This window comes from Hyperolius riggenbachi, chromosome 3, assembly GCF_040937935.1.
Source record: "Hyperolius riggenbachi isolate aHypRig1 chromosome 3, aHypRig1.pri, whole genome shotgun sequence".
NCBI classification, from domain to species: Eukaryota; Metazoa; Chordata; class Amphibia; order Anura; family Hyperoliidae; genus Hyperolius; species Hyperolius riggenbachi.
Genome location: NC_090648.1, coordinates 262,139,904 through 262,155,359, shown reverse-complemented (window position 1 = coordinate 262,155,359; position 15,456 = coordinate 262,139,904). Strand labels below are relative to the sequence as shown.

General features: G+C 42.7%; 1 protein-coding gene across 1 annotated transcript in view; it reads right to left on the bottom strand.

Moving 5' to 3' along the window:
* Positions 1–15,456, bottom strand: part of CDHR3 (cadherin related family member 3) — an 80,233-nt gene that overhangs the window by 35,562 nt on the left and 29,215 nt on the right. Inside the window, 5 exon segments of the mRNA XM_068276272.1 lie at positions 3,185–3,356; positions 3,483–3,672; positions 4,965–5,110; positions 12,145–12,249; positions 13,534–13,625. Coding sequence (XP_068132373.1) covers positions 3,185–3,356; positions 3,483–3,672; positions 4,965–5,110; positions 12,145–12,249; positions 13,534–13,625 — 705 coding nt within the window.

Genomic DNA, 15,456 nt, shown 5'->3' with positions numbered 1-15,456 from the left:
CACCCTGCACACATACACGCATGCACGCACACACACAGTGCAGGATCATCAACCAGGCAATCTAGACAGGTGTTTGGGGCCTAGTGGGTGTCAAGGGGCCCACCTGCTACCTTCTTTGACCTCTCTTTACATTAGTTTTCCAAAAGGACCACAATGGGGCCCCAAATGTAATACCTTGCCTAGGGCCTCATTACATCTTAATCCATCTCTACGCATGCACGCACGCACGCACGCACGCACGCACGCACGCACACACACACACACACACACACACACACACACACACACACACACACAGCTCTCTCCAGCTCTTCCTGAGCAGGCAGTGTATGCGTGTGCAGAGGTGTATCTAGAGGGGTGCAGGCATGGCTTGTGCCATGGTCGCCAAAGTACTATGGGCGCCATGCCTGCCCCTGTGCCTCCCTGTCACTCTGACCTCAGATCAGATTAATGCTGTTAATTTGGGAACATGGCTACTTAACCTCCTTAGCGGTAACCCCGTGCTACACACGGGGTAGCCGCCACGGAGGATCACATGGCCCCAGGACTTTTTTTTTTTTAAATGGTGGCATACGCTTTAGCTAGCAGTTCGCTAGCTAAGCGTATGCTCAAAGTTGCTCCGGTCCCCGCCGATCGCCCGCAATAGCTTCTGCCATATGTACCCCCCAGCGTTCCCACGCCGGCGCAGCCACCCAATCGGCTCCAGGCTTCGCGATGACGGCGATCAGGATTGCGGCTGACGTCATGACGTTGATGACGTCATCTTCGATCGTCGCCATAGCAATGCCGGAAGCCGATCAGGAAACTGTGGTTTTGCGTGAGATCATGGCGAGGTATGTATAGCCGGAGGCGATCGGCGGGCATGGGGGGGACCGGAGCAACTTTGGGCATATGCTTAGCTAGCGAAATGCTAGCTAAAGCATTTAAGAAAAATTTGGGGGGAAAAAAAACCTCCTGGCGGACGTAGCCTCAGAAACTGCGTAACGCCAAAGGGGTTAACTTATGTATGAAGGGCGCACTTGGCTTAGTGTTAGAATAGAGTACAGACAGTGAATAAAAGCCATTTCCAAAATTGTAATTTCAGCAATATTCCGAGCCAAAAACACAAGCAACCATAACACACGTACGGCGCCAGAAAACTTTTTTGGGGGGAGGGGGCTCTGACTTGGGGCGCAATTTCAGTGTTTGCCATAAGTGCTATAATACTCAGATACGCCCCTGTGTGTGTGTGCTGCTCTACCCCGCCCCCCCTCTACTGCATGAGTGCACTGACCAGAGTGTGTGTAAGTTTAGCAGCCAGATGAAAATGCTGCCTGTTGCTCTAGGAGTCTGTGCGCAGTACAACATGCACTATGCAACTGGCATAAGTGAAATTCCATTTAGTTAATATGCCCCAATGTGCTTGTTTATCACTCATTTATCACTGCGCTGTTTAACCTCTTGAGGACCACAGTGCTAAATCCCCCTAAAGACCAGGCCATATTTAGTAAAATTGGCCACTGCAGCTTTAAGGCCAAGCTGCAGGGCCACACGACACAGCACACAAGTGATTCCCCCCTTTTCTCCCCACCAACAGAGCTCTCTGTTGGTGGGGTCTGATCGCCGCCCAGTTGTTGTTTTTTTTACAAATATTTATTGCTATTTATTTTTATTTAATAAATGTATTTTTTTTCCCTCTCCCTCCCACCCACCCCCCGCCAGCCAATCACGGCGATCGGCTGTCATAAGCTTCTGCCTATGAGAGCCGTTCGCTCTCTGGTGCCCCAGGGGGACAGCCGTGTCACACGGCTGTCCCCAGTACAGCGCTGCCATGGATTGCAGCGCTGTACTTAGTAGAAAGACGTGGTTTCGCTGTCTAACAGTCTCCCGAGCGGCAGTCGCTTCTCGGAGACTGAAGGCGGGGTGGAGCTCCGCCCCCAAAGCAGGAGATGCGCGCAGCCTGCGTGCGATCTCCTGCAGTAGCCGGCCAGTACTTGACGCCAACTGGCATTAGGCGGTCCTGGGGCTGCCGCTGCGGTCACGCCCGTGGTCGTTAGGTAGTTAATAACCCAATGTGTGGGTCAAAGTCCTTGGGGGAGGGACAAAAATGTCAAGTTTTGCCCAGGGCATTGTGAATCCTAAAGCCAGCCCTGGGCATACTGTATGTGTGATGGAATTGTGGGATGTTAAAACAGGGCTCACAATTTGAAAACCTAAGTTCATGTGCAAGTTATGCCAACTATTTCAAAGTCATTCTCACTTCACATGCTGCACACCTCTTTCCTTTTTAGTGTATATAGCTGCTCTGAATCTTCCTAAGAACACTTCTGCCGCACAGTACCAGCTTTCAATCCCCTCAACCCAACTTCCTTCTCTTAGTGAATTTTTTTGTAGTAAAATCCTTCTCTGCCTGATCAACCGCCCAAGATGTAATTCCCTCTCTGCCTAAACAGCCCCCTCTGCCCTTACCCCCACTTCATACGTACACAGACTAATTATTGGCCTACTGGAACAGCAGCTTCATGGAGCTTCTGTAGCTTCTGTCCTTGTGGAGACCCTGGCTAATGGTAGCAAGGAGTGCTTCCAAAAGGTAAACTTGTACTTGCCAGCAGTTTGATTTAGTGGCCAAATAAAGGATCAATTTAAATTAGAAAGACTCAGCTCCATCTCCTGCTGTGCATTTGCTTCCTGACCTAGAATCATTTCAAGAAACACTAAATCCAAACGTTTGGTCACAAAATCTGTGCAATGCGTGTTTTACAGCTTGAAGTGGACCTGAACTCTTGCACAAGACAGAAGGAAAACAGAGAGAAATGCACCCTGTATGTATTTAGAGAGTTTAGCCTGTCTAATTCCCCCCTCATCAGTGACTAGTCATCATTATAATTTGATCTCTCAGTTGTGTCAGCTCAGGAATCTCCTCTGCTATGGCAGAGCAGCTAATTTGTAAACACAGGATGTCAACAATATGACTGCTTCCATTAGGGCAGGAAGTAGACACACTGCAAAATGTATTGCAGGATTTGTATCAACTACAAAGAAATGTTTTTCTTTAAAGGTTATTATGTTGTTGCATATCTTTTAGAACGGAGAGAAAGTTCAGGTCCGCTTTAACAGGGAAAAAAAGAAAAGGCAACACTATAGTTACCAAATATAACACTATAACAGCTAGAACACTAGATACAGAAAACATAAAAAAACACACCACTATTTTTCCAGATGCTGATGGGATAAGTTGAAATCGTTGATTGCTTCCAAGTCCTGACAGTCCAGTAAAGTTAAATGTATTGTACTGCGTTTCCACATCAATGTCTGAGCAATAACCAGCGAGATTAACTATTTCTGTGCCATTTGCAGCAGTCTCCAACAATGCATAACTGATAAAATAAATGCATAAGTATTATTAACCACATCTAAAGAAAATTCACCGATTTACAAAGTTTGAGTTACTACTATGAATGCAGTTAGCCAGCAATTGTTAGTTTAAAGGATTGCTCAATTACCTGAATGCATATGGGGAACAGGTAGGTGGATTGTCATTTATATCTAGAATAGTAATAGTTAAAGTAATCGAGCTGGAGAGGCCTGACGTTGGAAGGTCAGTAACAATGACGTTCAGTGTTATCACTGGATTAAGTCTGAATGTAGCAGCTTCCATATCTATCGTCTTGGCAATCTGAAGTGTACCAGTCACTAAAATGTAAAATATGGATACTGAAGTCACTTGAAATGCAGCAGACACAACACTCACATATTTATAACTGTCTATAACTACAGTTAGCATTGCAGTGACGGTAACATCTATTTCTCTTGTGCTCTACACAAATAAACATCAATAAAGAAACTGCATAAAAAAATCACTATAGTGTAGATCAGTGATTCTCATCCTGGGGTCCGCAGACCTCTGGGGATATATTGGCACCGGTCAGGGGAAACGGACAAAATGCCAGATCTCACCCCAAATATGTAGATGAACTGGCGCAGCTGTGGGAGTCTTGGCAGCAGAGTCCGGCAGAAGGGCTATGGGAAACTGGCTTCCGAAGCGCAAAATTGGAGTCTATTTGTGTCTCCAGTGCTGAGCTCCGGTCCCAAGTTTCCTGTAGCCTATAAAAAAAGAACATGGTGGGCAGCAGGGGCAGGCCACCAGAAACAGAGGGGAGGGGAGGAGAAGAGATAGGTGGAGGGGCTCTCTATTTATCTTCAGCGCTATTTGCAGATCACTGCTGGGCAGCCGCAGACCACGGCAGTAATGGCTGGATGGTGTAGTGGTTAAGGGCTCTGCCTCTGACATGGGAGACCAGGGTTCGAATCTCGGCTCTGCCTGTTCAGTAAGCCAGCACCTATTCAGTAGGAGACCTTAGGCAAGTTTCCCTAACACTGCTACTGCCTATAGAGCGCGTCCTAGTGGCTGAAGCTCTGACGCTTTGAGTCCGCCAGGAGAAAAGCGCAATATAAATGTTATTTGTCTTGCCTAGTTGTGGTGTGGCTACTGCAAAGCAAACACATTTTCGCTATTTCTCCAAATTTGAGGTGAAAATTGCACATTTAAATTGTGCAATTTTTTTCAACAGCGCAAAATAGGCTTTTGGCTTATGAAAATAATATAGGGGGTACATTGGCTTGGGGATGGGCCACAACGGCTAAAAAGGCTGAGAACCACTGGTAATGTTTAGTTTTCAATAAATTATGTGTTTCGATTACTGTAAATAATATGTCCTGATTTCATAGTTGTAAATACAATACTGTTTAGATTTCATGCCAGCTTAGCAGCTCATAGCTGGTACCAAACTTAAATGGGAAAATACTGTTTAAACCTATATTGAAAGAAAAGAAGCATAACTGGATACTTTCCTAAGCAGAAGGAAGTCTCAGGAGCATCCAGAGGCTTCCTGGCCAGGACCCCTATCTTGTTCATATCCGCACTCCCCTCTGTAACTGAATGTTACTTGTTTTGTAATGAATAGTGTTTAGAACGCTGATCTTACATTGATTAATTGAGAAGTACTGGGATGGACTAATGCTGTAATAGAGAGTGCTAACAAAGCCAACTGCATCTGGATCCACAGCAGTTATATTGGCTACAATGGTTCCTGGATACTGTTCCTCAGGAATGGAAAATGAAGTGTTTGTTCTGAAATAAATGAAAACAACACAATGAAATGAAATTTTGCAGCATTATGATAAACAGTACCGTTATTAGTGAGCCTCCAGCTTGCATTCCTATCAATGAAGGGTTTTCAGGCAGATTTCTGTGTTTGTAGGTAATGCATATTACGAGAATATTATACATCACATATTTACAGTGTTTGCATTACATAGTACATATTTTATAGTTCACAATTGTCCCATTTTTAGACAGACAGTCCCTCTTTTGGAAGGAAATCCTCAGATACTGCTTTCTTCTTCTAACCCCCTCTTTTTAGTCTGATGTACAAATCCATATGAACAACTATATACTGTATACCAATAAAGATTCTAACATTGTGCTAATATCATACCCAATCTCTAAATTGAGGTGCACCTAAACTGAGAGTGATGTGGAGGCTGCCATATTTATTTCCTTTTAAACAATACTATTTTCCTGGTTATTCTGGTGATCATCTGCCTCTAATAGAACCTGAATAAGCATGCAGATTAGGCGTTTGACTGGATTAGCCACATGCTTGTTTCAGATGTGTGATTCAGTCACTACTGCAGCCAAAGAGATCAGCAGGACTGCCCCGGCAACTGGTATTGTTTAAAAGGAAATAATTATGGCAGACTCTATTTCACTCTCAGTTCAAGTATCTTTTAATGCCTTCATTATTCCAAAATGCTAATATAATAGAAGATTAGTGATGGAAGAAAGGTTCCATTTGAATTTAAAATGTAATTGTCTTTTGCTTATAAATCTTTTACGGTGTTTCTGACTGGAGTTGCGGTGGGCATAACTGTAGTGATGAAGTGATGGTGGGTGTGTCTTCAGCACAAAGATATTTGAGTTGAAAAGTTTCCATCCTTTACATCCCAGAAAGCTGAGAGTTGAACATATTATTAGGGCCGGTTCAGACAGATGTCTTCCGGCATTTCGTTCTGCAGCATCTCGTTCAGAGGCTTGCACATGCTTTCAGTGGCGATCGGCGGCATCCCATCGCGATCAGCGGTTTTTGCACTTAGTAGAAAGACGGTGGGGGACATGAAGATGCGATAATTAATTGACCCTGGAAGCCCCATAGGGCGGGTTCACAAGGACGCTTGGTGGTGATTACCATTTGCATCTGATCCAACGCTCCCATTCAAGTGAACGGGAGCATTTATATCGACCGTTTATTGTTGTGTACGCGGCGTTCCGATCCCTACTCTATTTTCCCCTTCGTTCTAGGCGACCCTGCGAGGATGAAAAACGCTGATTGCGATGGGACGTCATTGATCACCGCTGAAAGCCCGCGCAAGCCCCTGAACAAGATGCCGCAGAACAGGATGCCAGAAGACGTCAGTCTGAGCCGGCCCTTAAAGTGAACCTCCAGACTAAAAATCTACTCAGCAGCACTGAAAAGGCTTGGTGTTTCTTTAACAGTTTCACAGCATCAGAACTTTGATTTTCTTACCAAAACATCATTTTTAGCTGCATTTTTAACAAAGCTCCACCCATCTTCCCTGATGCTGTGCAGAGCATGATGGGATTTCCTATGTTATTATTCATGTTGCCTAGCAACTGGGAGAGGTGCTCAGGACACAGGACATTTGAAACTGTGTCTCATGCTCCCTGTCACCTCCTTTCAACCAAAAAGATGGCTGCCATCATGAAATCAAACATTTGCCTGTTCTTTTAAAACAGTGTGGGTAAGAGATTATATTACCTATCTATTTTAATTAACATAACTAATGTAAACTTAATGACAGTATGTTTGCTTAGGCTGAAGTTCCTCTTTAATAGCAAATCATGCTTATAAGTGGGAAAACGATTGTTTTTTTTTATATCTTAACAATATTTCTATAATTTGAGATTAGTTTGATTTGTATCTAAGATGCTTTGCCATAAGGCCTATTCACATATTAAACCAAACTGCCTGATTGTCCTTTGATTTTTGGTCTGTTGGATGACAAACGACTAGAAAAGCTACTGATAACAAGGAGTTAGACCAATGCCTCTGGCGGATTAACCCACGTGAGTTGGGCTGATATTGTGCAGTTGGCTACGCGTGTTCAACTTTGAAGAACTTGCTTATTTTTTTGAATGTGGCTATATCGTGCAGTCCTTGTTTTGGTTGTGTGCGCATGAAAATGAGTTGGCCATTCAGTCGGTTGGGGGAAAGAGTGAGAGCTGGTTTGAGGGCGCTGTAGAATGAGTGAGAGCCAGATGTCCCTCCCCCAGTATAGGTAGCCAGAGAGTGCCCCCCCCCCCCACCCAGTAATAGGTAGTCAGAGAGGGCACCCCCAGTGCTTTATGTTCATAAAACGTGTCGAGATCTGGGTTCACCTTGGCTGAACTACATCAAAATCTGTATGATATATATGATAATACATGGGCACTGAAAGCTCCACTGCAGATCAGCCCAAAGGATCTAGGCTGTTCTTGCTATAATGAAGAACTATCCCGTTGCTGTGTTGCTATTATATAGGCAACATTATTATATTATTATATATCATATAGATCTACTGTATATGTGTATGCTACTTTACTATAGATATTCTGTGATGGTTGTACATGCTGTTATTTATTCTTCTGTATATACAATATTAAAGTTTTGTATTATTAATTGTTAATAAAATTTGTTTTAATTTTCATCAAATGACCTGACTCACAAACTATTACTTCTCTGGCATCCTGCTTCATTATAGAGTACTCCAATCAAAAATCCCTCCAATCAAAATTTAGATATATCCCCACATCCCAAGGAAGATACTAGTCATGCAACAACAAGACTAGCATCTTCCTTGGGATGTGGGGATATAGCTAAAATTTATTAAAAAACATAGACCGGTTTGGTCCTTTTAATTAACTTGGCATTGTGACTCCAGTATAGGTAGTCAGAGATGCCCCCCTCCTCCAGTATAGGTAGCCACAGACTCCCCCCTCCCCCCCCCTCCCCCAGTATAAGTACTTAAAGAGGCATACATCAAAAAAAAGGCACCTGGAAAAACTGCGCGTGGTAGCCTAAATGTAATGATATTGTCTATAATCATATTTTATTGTTTCTACTTGTATTAATAATCTGAAAATATCGTCTATAACACTGAAAACGATAATATATTTAGAATCATAATAATTGTATATTGTCTATAACTTTCTTTTATCGTTTCTTCTAGTAATAAATAAGTCTGAAAATATTGTTTGTAACACTGAAAATGATAATACATTATATGTATAATCATAATTGTATAAAATTGTCTATAACCTTATTTTATCATTTCTTCATGTAATAAAATCTGAAAATATTGTTTATAACAATGAAAAAATATATAACTACATTCATAATAACTATAGTAAAAAATCAGTGAATATTACCGACATTTTACTACAACTAAACCTAACCCTACTCTCAAACAGAACCCTCCCTGTACCTATCCCTAACCCTTGGACCTCCCCTGGTGTTGCCTAACCCTAAAACCCCCCTGGTGGTGCCTAACCCTAACACCCACCTGTTGGTGCCTAACCCTAATACCCCCTTGGTGGTGCCTAACCCTAAGACCCCCCTTGTGGTGCCTAACCCTAAGACCTCCCTGGTGGTGCCTAACCCTAAGACCCCCCTTGGTGTTGCCTAACCTTAAGACCCCCTGGTGGTGCCTAACCCTAAGATATCCCTGGTGGTGACTGACTCTGAGTCCCCCCTGTTGGTGCCTAACCCTAAGACCCTGTGGTGGTGCCTAACCCTAAAAATCCACTTACTTCGCTGCAAATAACATGAATATAAAAAGCTACATATTAAACTAACCCTAAGACCTCCCTGGTGGTGCCTAACCCTGAGATTCCCCTGGTAGTGCCTAACCATGAGACCCCCCTGGTGGTGCCCAACCCTTAGACCCCCCCCCCCTGGTGGTGCCTAACCTTAAGATCCCCCTGGTGGTGCCTAACCCTAAGACATTCCTGGTGGTGCCTAACCCTGAGACCCCCCTGGTGGTGCCTAACCCTAAAAATCCACTTACTTTGCTGCAAATAACAAGAATATAAAAAGCTATATATTTCTAATAGTATAAAGCCTTACAATAACGTACGTATTAAAAGTCTTAAACTAACGGTAATATAAAGAAAAAAAGCTATATATCAAAAAGCTACATATTTGTAATAGAATAAATAACCTAACAATAATGAACACATTAAAAAAAAATCTTAAAATAACGTTAATATAAAAACAATAGATTAGAAATGTGAAAACTATAATTTACGCATTGTAATTCCGAAAACAAGGTAAATTCAAAAAGCAATGTATTTGTAAGCTGATAAGCTTCAAAACGATAATTTACACATTGTACTCCTAAAAACGAATTTTAAAATGCTAAAATAAGTTACACCGATAGTCAAAACGAATTTCTAAACGATATTTGTTACAAAACTTATTTTGTAAACGAAAACATTTTGATTACAGTAATTTAACGGGCACCCTAATTTCTTCTTTGATGAATTCAGAAGGTCCGCACACTCAAATGTAGACCGAGTCTGCTGTTTTATTCAAAAAACGTAACTCAATTCCATTCCATAACCAATGATTCGCTTTAGGGCCCCGAGGGGTCCCCCCTACCAAGGTAAAAACACAGAATGGTAACTTTACCATTCTGTGTGTTTACCTTGGCGAGGGGGACCCCTCGGGGCCCCGAAGTAAATAGTTGGTTATGGAAAAGAATTGAGGCACGTTTTTTGAATAAAACAGCAGACTTGGTCTACATCTGAGTGTGCGGACCTTCTGAATTCATCACTGACTGTTACTCAGGTCCAGCACCTCCATAGTGGTATGAGGTTCCTCCTCGGATTCCTAACTAATGTCTTCTTTGGCACCCAATAGCCAATCTTTTGCATTGGAGCCTATGGTGCGCCCTTTTAGTCAATTAGCCATATGTGTCCTTTTTTCCTGTTCCCCCCAGAGAGCCCTACAGTATAGGCAGTCAGATAACCCCCCCCCCCCCCCCCCAGTATATGTAGCCACAGAGCCCACCCAGTTTATAAGGTAAGAGAGAGGGAGCCCCCCTCCCCCACATGAAGTGTGCAGGAGAGGGGTAATATAACTCACCTCTCCAGCATCCACAGAGGAGTTTTTCATGGCAATTTGGGGGTGGGGCTTCAAGGTGGCTCCTGGCGCCCCTTCTCAGTGGAATAATGAGGCACCCTGAGCAACCGTTCAGGGCAAGGGCCAGCCCTGGGTACATCCCTTTGTTGTTTTGTCCATTACCACAGAGAGTAACTTTTTAACCTGAGTGGGGCTGAGTTTGTTTTCCTCACCTACTGTTGTGCCACTACTGTGACACACATTTGTGTGAGTATAATTATTCAAGTCGTCTTATTACCTGTGTCATTATTATTATTTAACTTACTACACCATATTGGCTCTTAGTTTTTTCCTATATTCCCTTTTCCTCTGTTATTATAACAGGGAGGTGGTCATTATTTATTGGCTTCATGATTGTTTCATTATTGGAGCAGTCAGACAGCAACATAACCTCAACCCATCGCGCCTCCTCTTCACTAATTACTGTATATACTCAAATACAAGTCGACCTCGTGTATAAGTCAACTCCAATATTCAACCCTCTTAATTTTGTTCTGACTCAAGTATAAGTCTACCCAGCAAAGTTAATGGCTGCACTTGGGGCTCAGGAGGCGTTAATGACTGCACTGCATACAGTATTGCAGCCATTAACCCCTCCTGTCCCTTAAGTGCATCCAATACCTTCCACAGGCACCCAAGTGTTGCAATTATTCACTCCCTTTTATGCAGCCCAGTATTTCCCCCTGCGCCTTTCCTTGATAATTGTTGTGGCCAGGACTTTCTGACCTGTGTTTTATTTGCATTTCCTTTCCTCAAAGTATCACTTACCACTGGGAAAATTGCTGCAAATGGGAATGTCACTATTAGTACACTCATTACTCAGTGTGTGACCCCTATACTTTAATGAAGTGAATCAGACCTAAATTTCTAGACTAAAAGTTAATTGCATATGGGCCTGTGTGTCTTCCTACTCATCACCACTCCTTTGTATAAGGGCCCTTTTCCATTGATTTAGAGATGCGAATGCGGTTACCCCGCCGCATCGCATCACTTCCACTGGCGTTTGCGTGACTTCCGCATCTCCTGATGCATGAAGTGTATGGAGCAATTCAAGGTCGGCTGGCACACCAGTTCAAAGTTCCAAGCAGTTTTATTGTATGCACAACATGACAATTGTTTCGGGGCCACGGAGGGTCCCCTTCATCAGATAAAGTGCAGATGGCGGAGGGGACGGCGGGCTGCTGTGTGCTGATGCGTGCGGATGCGGCTGTGTGAGAATCTGCAGATTCTCGGATCGCAATCTGCATGCAATGTACGGAATGGAAACTGTTCCATTGCCGTGCATTGGGATCAGGACACCCGCAGTGCAATGCAACTATGTAGCCCCATCGTACCGCATCTAATGGAAATGGGCCCTAAGGGTCCTGCACACAAAAAAACAAGCAACTCTTAGCTAAGCAATGCTTATAGTACATGACAAGAGTATTGTTTGGATGTGCAGTGTCATTTAACCGCTTTGTACAGTTTTTAACTCATTTACACATAAGAAACTTTCTGCTAATAGTTGAAACAGAAAATTAGATGAATTTTTAACCATTTGCACATGTGCCTCAATATATGTACAAAATTAACACAAAACATTCATAATCCCTGTTTAATACAAATTAATTATGACATAAACTCACTAAACATCTAAAAGTATGAGATAGCATGGATATTAAACAAAAAAAGGTTTAGTTATCAGTAGTGAAAAATATTTTTCAGCATGTAGGATGCTATATGCAGGCATCTAATAATTTTTAATCTACCAGCTACTTCCACCTCTTCTTGAAGATATGTTCTGTATGTTCCCAGCCATTGGCAGTTGTGTTCAGCTAGTGTTCAGACAAGTGCAATTTTCAGTGTCTGTCTTCTGACTATCCCACAAACAAATGTCCTCTTTTGAAATATGCATACGGTACATTCATTTGTATTTGATACATACGTAGTAAAGTATGGTGCGTTATCATTGATGTTGGTTATTATGACTATGAGGTTTCCATTTATAGATAATCCACCATTGTCTGTCACTGTCACATTCAATATGTAACTGTTGAGAAGAAATAATATATTTACTATGATTTTTTTTCTGGGATTCTAATGGTGGCCACACATGTTTCAATTTTTCTGTGCAATTTGACCCCAATTTGATTATAATAATTGATTGTGTGATAAAAATTGAGATTTTTTTCCGTTCGTTACATTTGATCGAAATTGTAGTTTTTCTCAATTAACTACCTAACGACCGTGTCACACCGAAAGGTGTGAACGCAGCGGCTCCCCCAGGACTGCGTAACGCCAATTAGCGTTAAGTCCTGGGGGCGTGGGTTGCAGGGGTTCGTACACGGCGCTTGAATGATACAGCTCCGCTCTGTCATCAGTCTACCAGTGCTGATCGCTGCTAGGAAACTGTTAGACGACGACGCCGTCTATTTACATTGTACAATGCTGCGATCTACGACAGCGCTGTACTGGGGACAGCTGTTTCACTTGGCTGTCCCCTGGGGAGGCACAAGAGCGATCGGCTCTCATAGGTTAGTTCCTATGACAGTCGATCGCTGTCATTGGCTGGCAGGGGGAAGGAGGGAGGGTGTAAAAATTTTTTTTTAAAAAGATACATTTATTGGGAAAAAAATATACAAATAAATAAACAAACATTGCAGGAGTGATCACAGCCCACCAACAGAAAGCTCTATTGGTGGGCAGAAAAGGGGGGGGGGGGATCACTTGTGTGCTGAGTTGTACGGCTCTGCAGTGAGCCTTTAAAGCTGCAGTGGCCTGAATTTTAAAAAAATAGCCTTGTCACTGAGGAGGGGGTGTAAGCCTATGGTCTTCAAGTGGTTAAAATCGATTGGAAAGTTTGGAAGAATCAGATACACTTTGTCAGAAATTAAATGGTGTGTGTTGGGTTGAAAGTAATTTGACCTAACACATAAGCTTGCATTCAAGAATAAGGAAACTTTATTTTTCAGAGTGACACATTAGATACAATGTATTTATTCAATGTAATAAATGTAGTGTTGTTAATTAAAATAAATGAGCAATATGTAAGGCACATTTTCTAAGGTTATCTGTGTCGTGTGCTTTCATACATAGTAGTGATGGCACAGAGAACCACACACACATTTATAAATGAAAATGTATATTACATCTAATTTATATATTTTATTCAATTGTATTTGCTGTGATTGTGTCAAAATCGAACATATGTGTGTGATACATTGGTTACAAGAGTCTAATTTTTCATTCAAGAGAAAAAAACAATAAAAAAAATGTAGTGTGTGTGGCCACCATTAGTCTTATTTTTGAAAGCAAAAGAGATTTGGATCATTACCTGTGTGGGTCAGTCTCATAATCAAATTTTTTTGAAGAAAAAACGCTTCCCGTCGAGCTGATAGTAAATGGAGTAGCTGGGCTCAGTGTGTACTGTAAAATATTTGTTTATTATTAGCCATGTTCATCAGGTTCAATTAAGCATGCATAATCAGTTATTGTCATCGCACATTTTGTAAGACAAAAAACGCTACCATGCATATGAAATGAGGCGCATCCCTAATGCCGCATTCCACTGTCTGGTTGCAATAGCTTTGGTATCTTTAAGGTGGTGACCACTATGCATATTTATGTGGCTGCAGTCACTAGCCAGCTGATCCCCATTTAGCCTCTAATCACAGCTATTATATATATGAGGAAACAGGATATTCATTAGTCAATCGGTTGCTATGTTGATCATCGTACACTACCTTACCAAAAATGAATATGTTGACCAGATGTTCTTACTCCTCTGATTCCATACTCCTTAAAGAGTACCAGAGAAGAAGATTAGTGAAAGTTTTTTACATACCTGGTGCTTCCTCCAGCCCCATCCGCACGGATCGCTCCCACGCCGCCATCCTCAGCCTTCTCCAGCTCAGGTACCGGGTCCCGTGAGTCTAAGCATGCACAGTGCACTCTCTTTGTCTCTCTCCGGCAGAGAATAGTACTGCGCAGACGCAGTACTATTCTCCGCTGTAGAGAGATGGAGAGAGAGCATGCGTCAAACTGGCTATGAATGCCGAAGTTATGGGACCCGGGACCGGAGCTGGAGAAGGCTGAGGACAGCGGCATGGGAGCGATCGGTGCGGATGGAGCTGGAGGAAGCACCAGGTATGTATAAAACTTTTGCTAGTCTTCGTCTCTGGTTTCCTTTAAGGTGCTTGTTGTGCCTGCTCACTCACTTCGCAGGGAGAAGCATGATGGCTGACATCACTGCCAAGTGTTTAAAGAGGGCTGGATGGGTGGACTGAATGTGCAGTGTGCAGTAGAGCAGTATTCTGTTTGGCTGTCTCTCAACCAATCCATTCAGAAGGCTGCTGTCCTAAACACCATCCATCTAACTCTCTATGCTCCATCTGCATTGGTGGGGATTTCAGCTCGGTCCCTGAGCAAGGTGAGTGAATGGCAGGGCCGGCGCTACCATTAAGGCAGAGGAGGCAGCTGCCCCAGGCCCCAGAGCTTGTAGGGGCCCCCAGTGGCTACAAGAGGAAAAACATTTTTTTCAAATCGGCCTTATAGTTCCTGAGAAAATCGATTTTAAAGTTTCAAAGGAAAAAAAAACACATTTAAAAACCTGCCGACTTTAATGGTTAATAACAAATCCACCTTAAATGCTAGAAACCCTAAATTTGCAGGATATGTTAAGGAGATCATTAGGAATAAGAGGAAAAAACAATTTTTCAAAAAGACCTTATAGTTTTTGAGAAAATCGATTTTAAAGTTTAGAAGGAAAAAAGTATAGTTTTAAATGCGGTAAATGTCACTTTTAGTAGCAAACCTAACGGTAGTGTAATTTTACATGTATAAAAAGAAAGAGCAATACATTTCCTGACAGGGTTTCCAGGGGGTCCATACGCAGCCGCAATGCTTTGGCCAGGGATCGCTATACAGCCGCAATATGGCTGTATGAAGATCCCTGGCATTTTTTCCTATTTTCCCAATTTTTTTTTATGTTTAGAGTGTGGGAATTTTTTTTTTTTTTTAATTATGTGGGGTCCCCCCTCCTGAAACTTTTTAACCCCTTGTCCCCCTTGCAGGCAGGGATAGCCAGAATGTGGAGCTCTGACCGATTGGGACTTCACACCCTGACTATACCAGCTGCAAAAAAGGTCCCCTAATGCCGATTTTTGTTCCGGGGTATATGTTGTGGGGGCCCCCCAGGTTTATTTTGCCCTGGGGCCCCATTGTTGCTTAAACCGGCCCTGGTAAATGGACAAAGAGA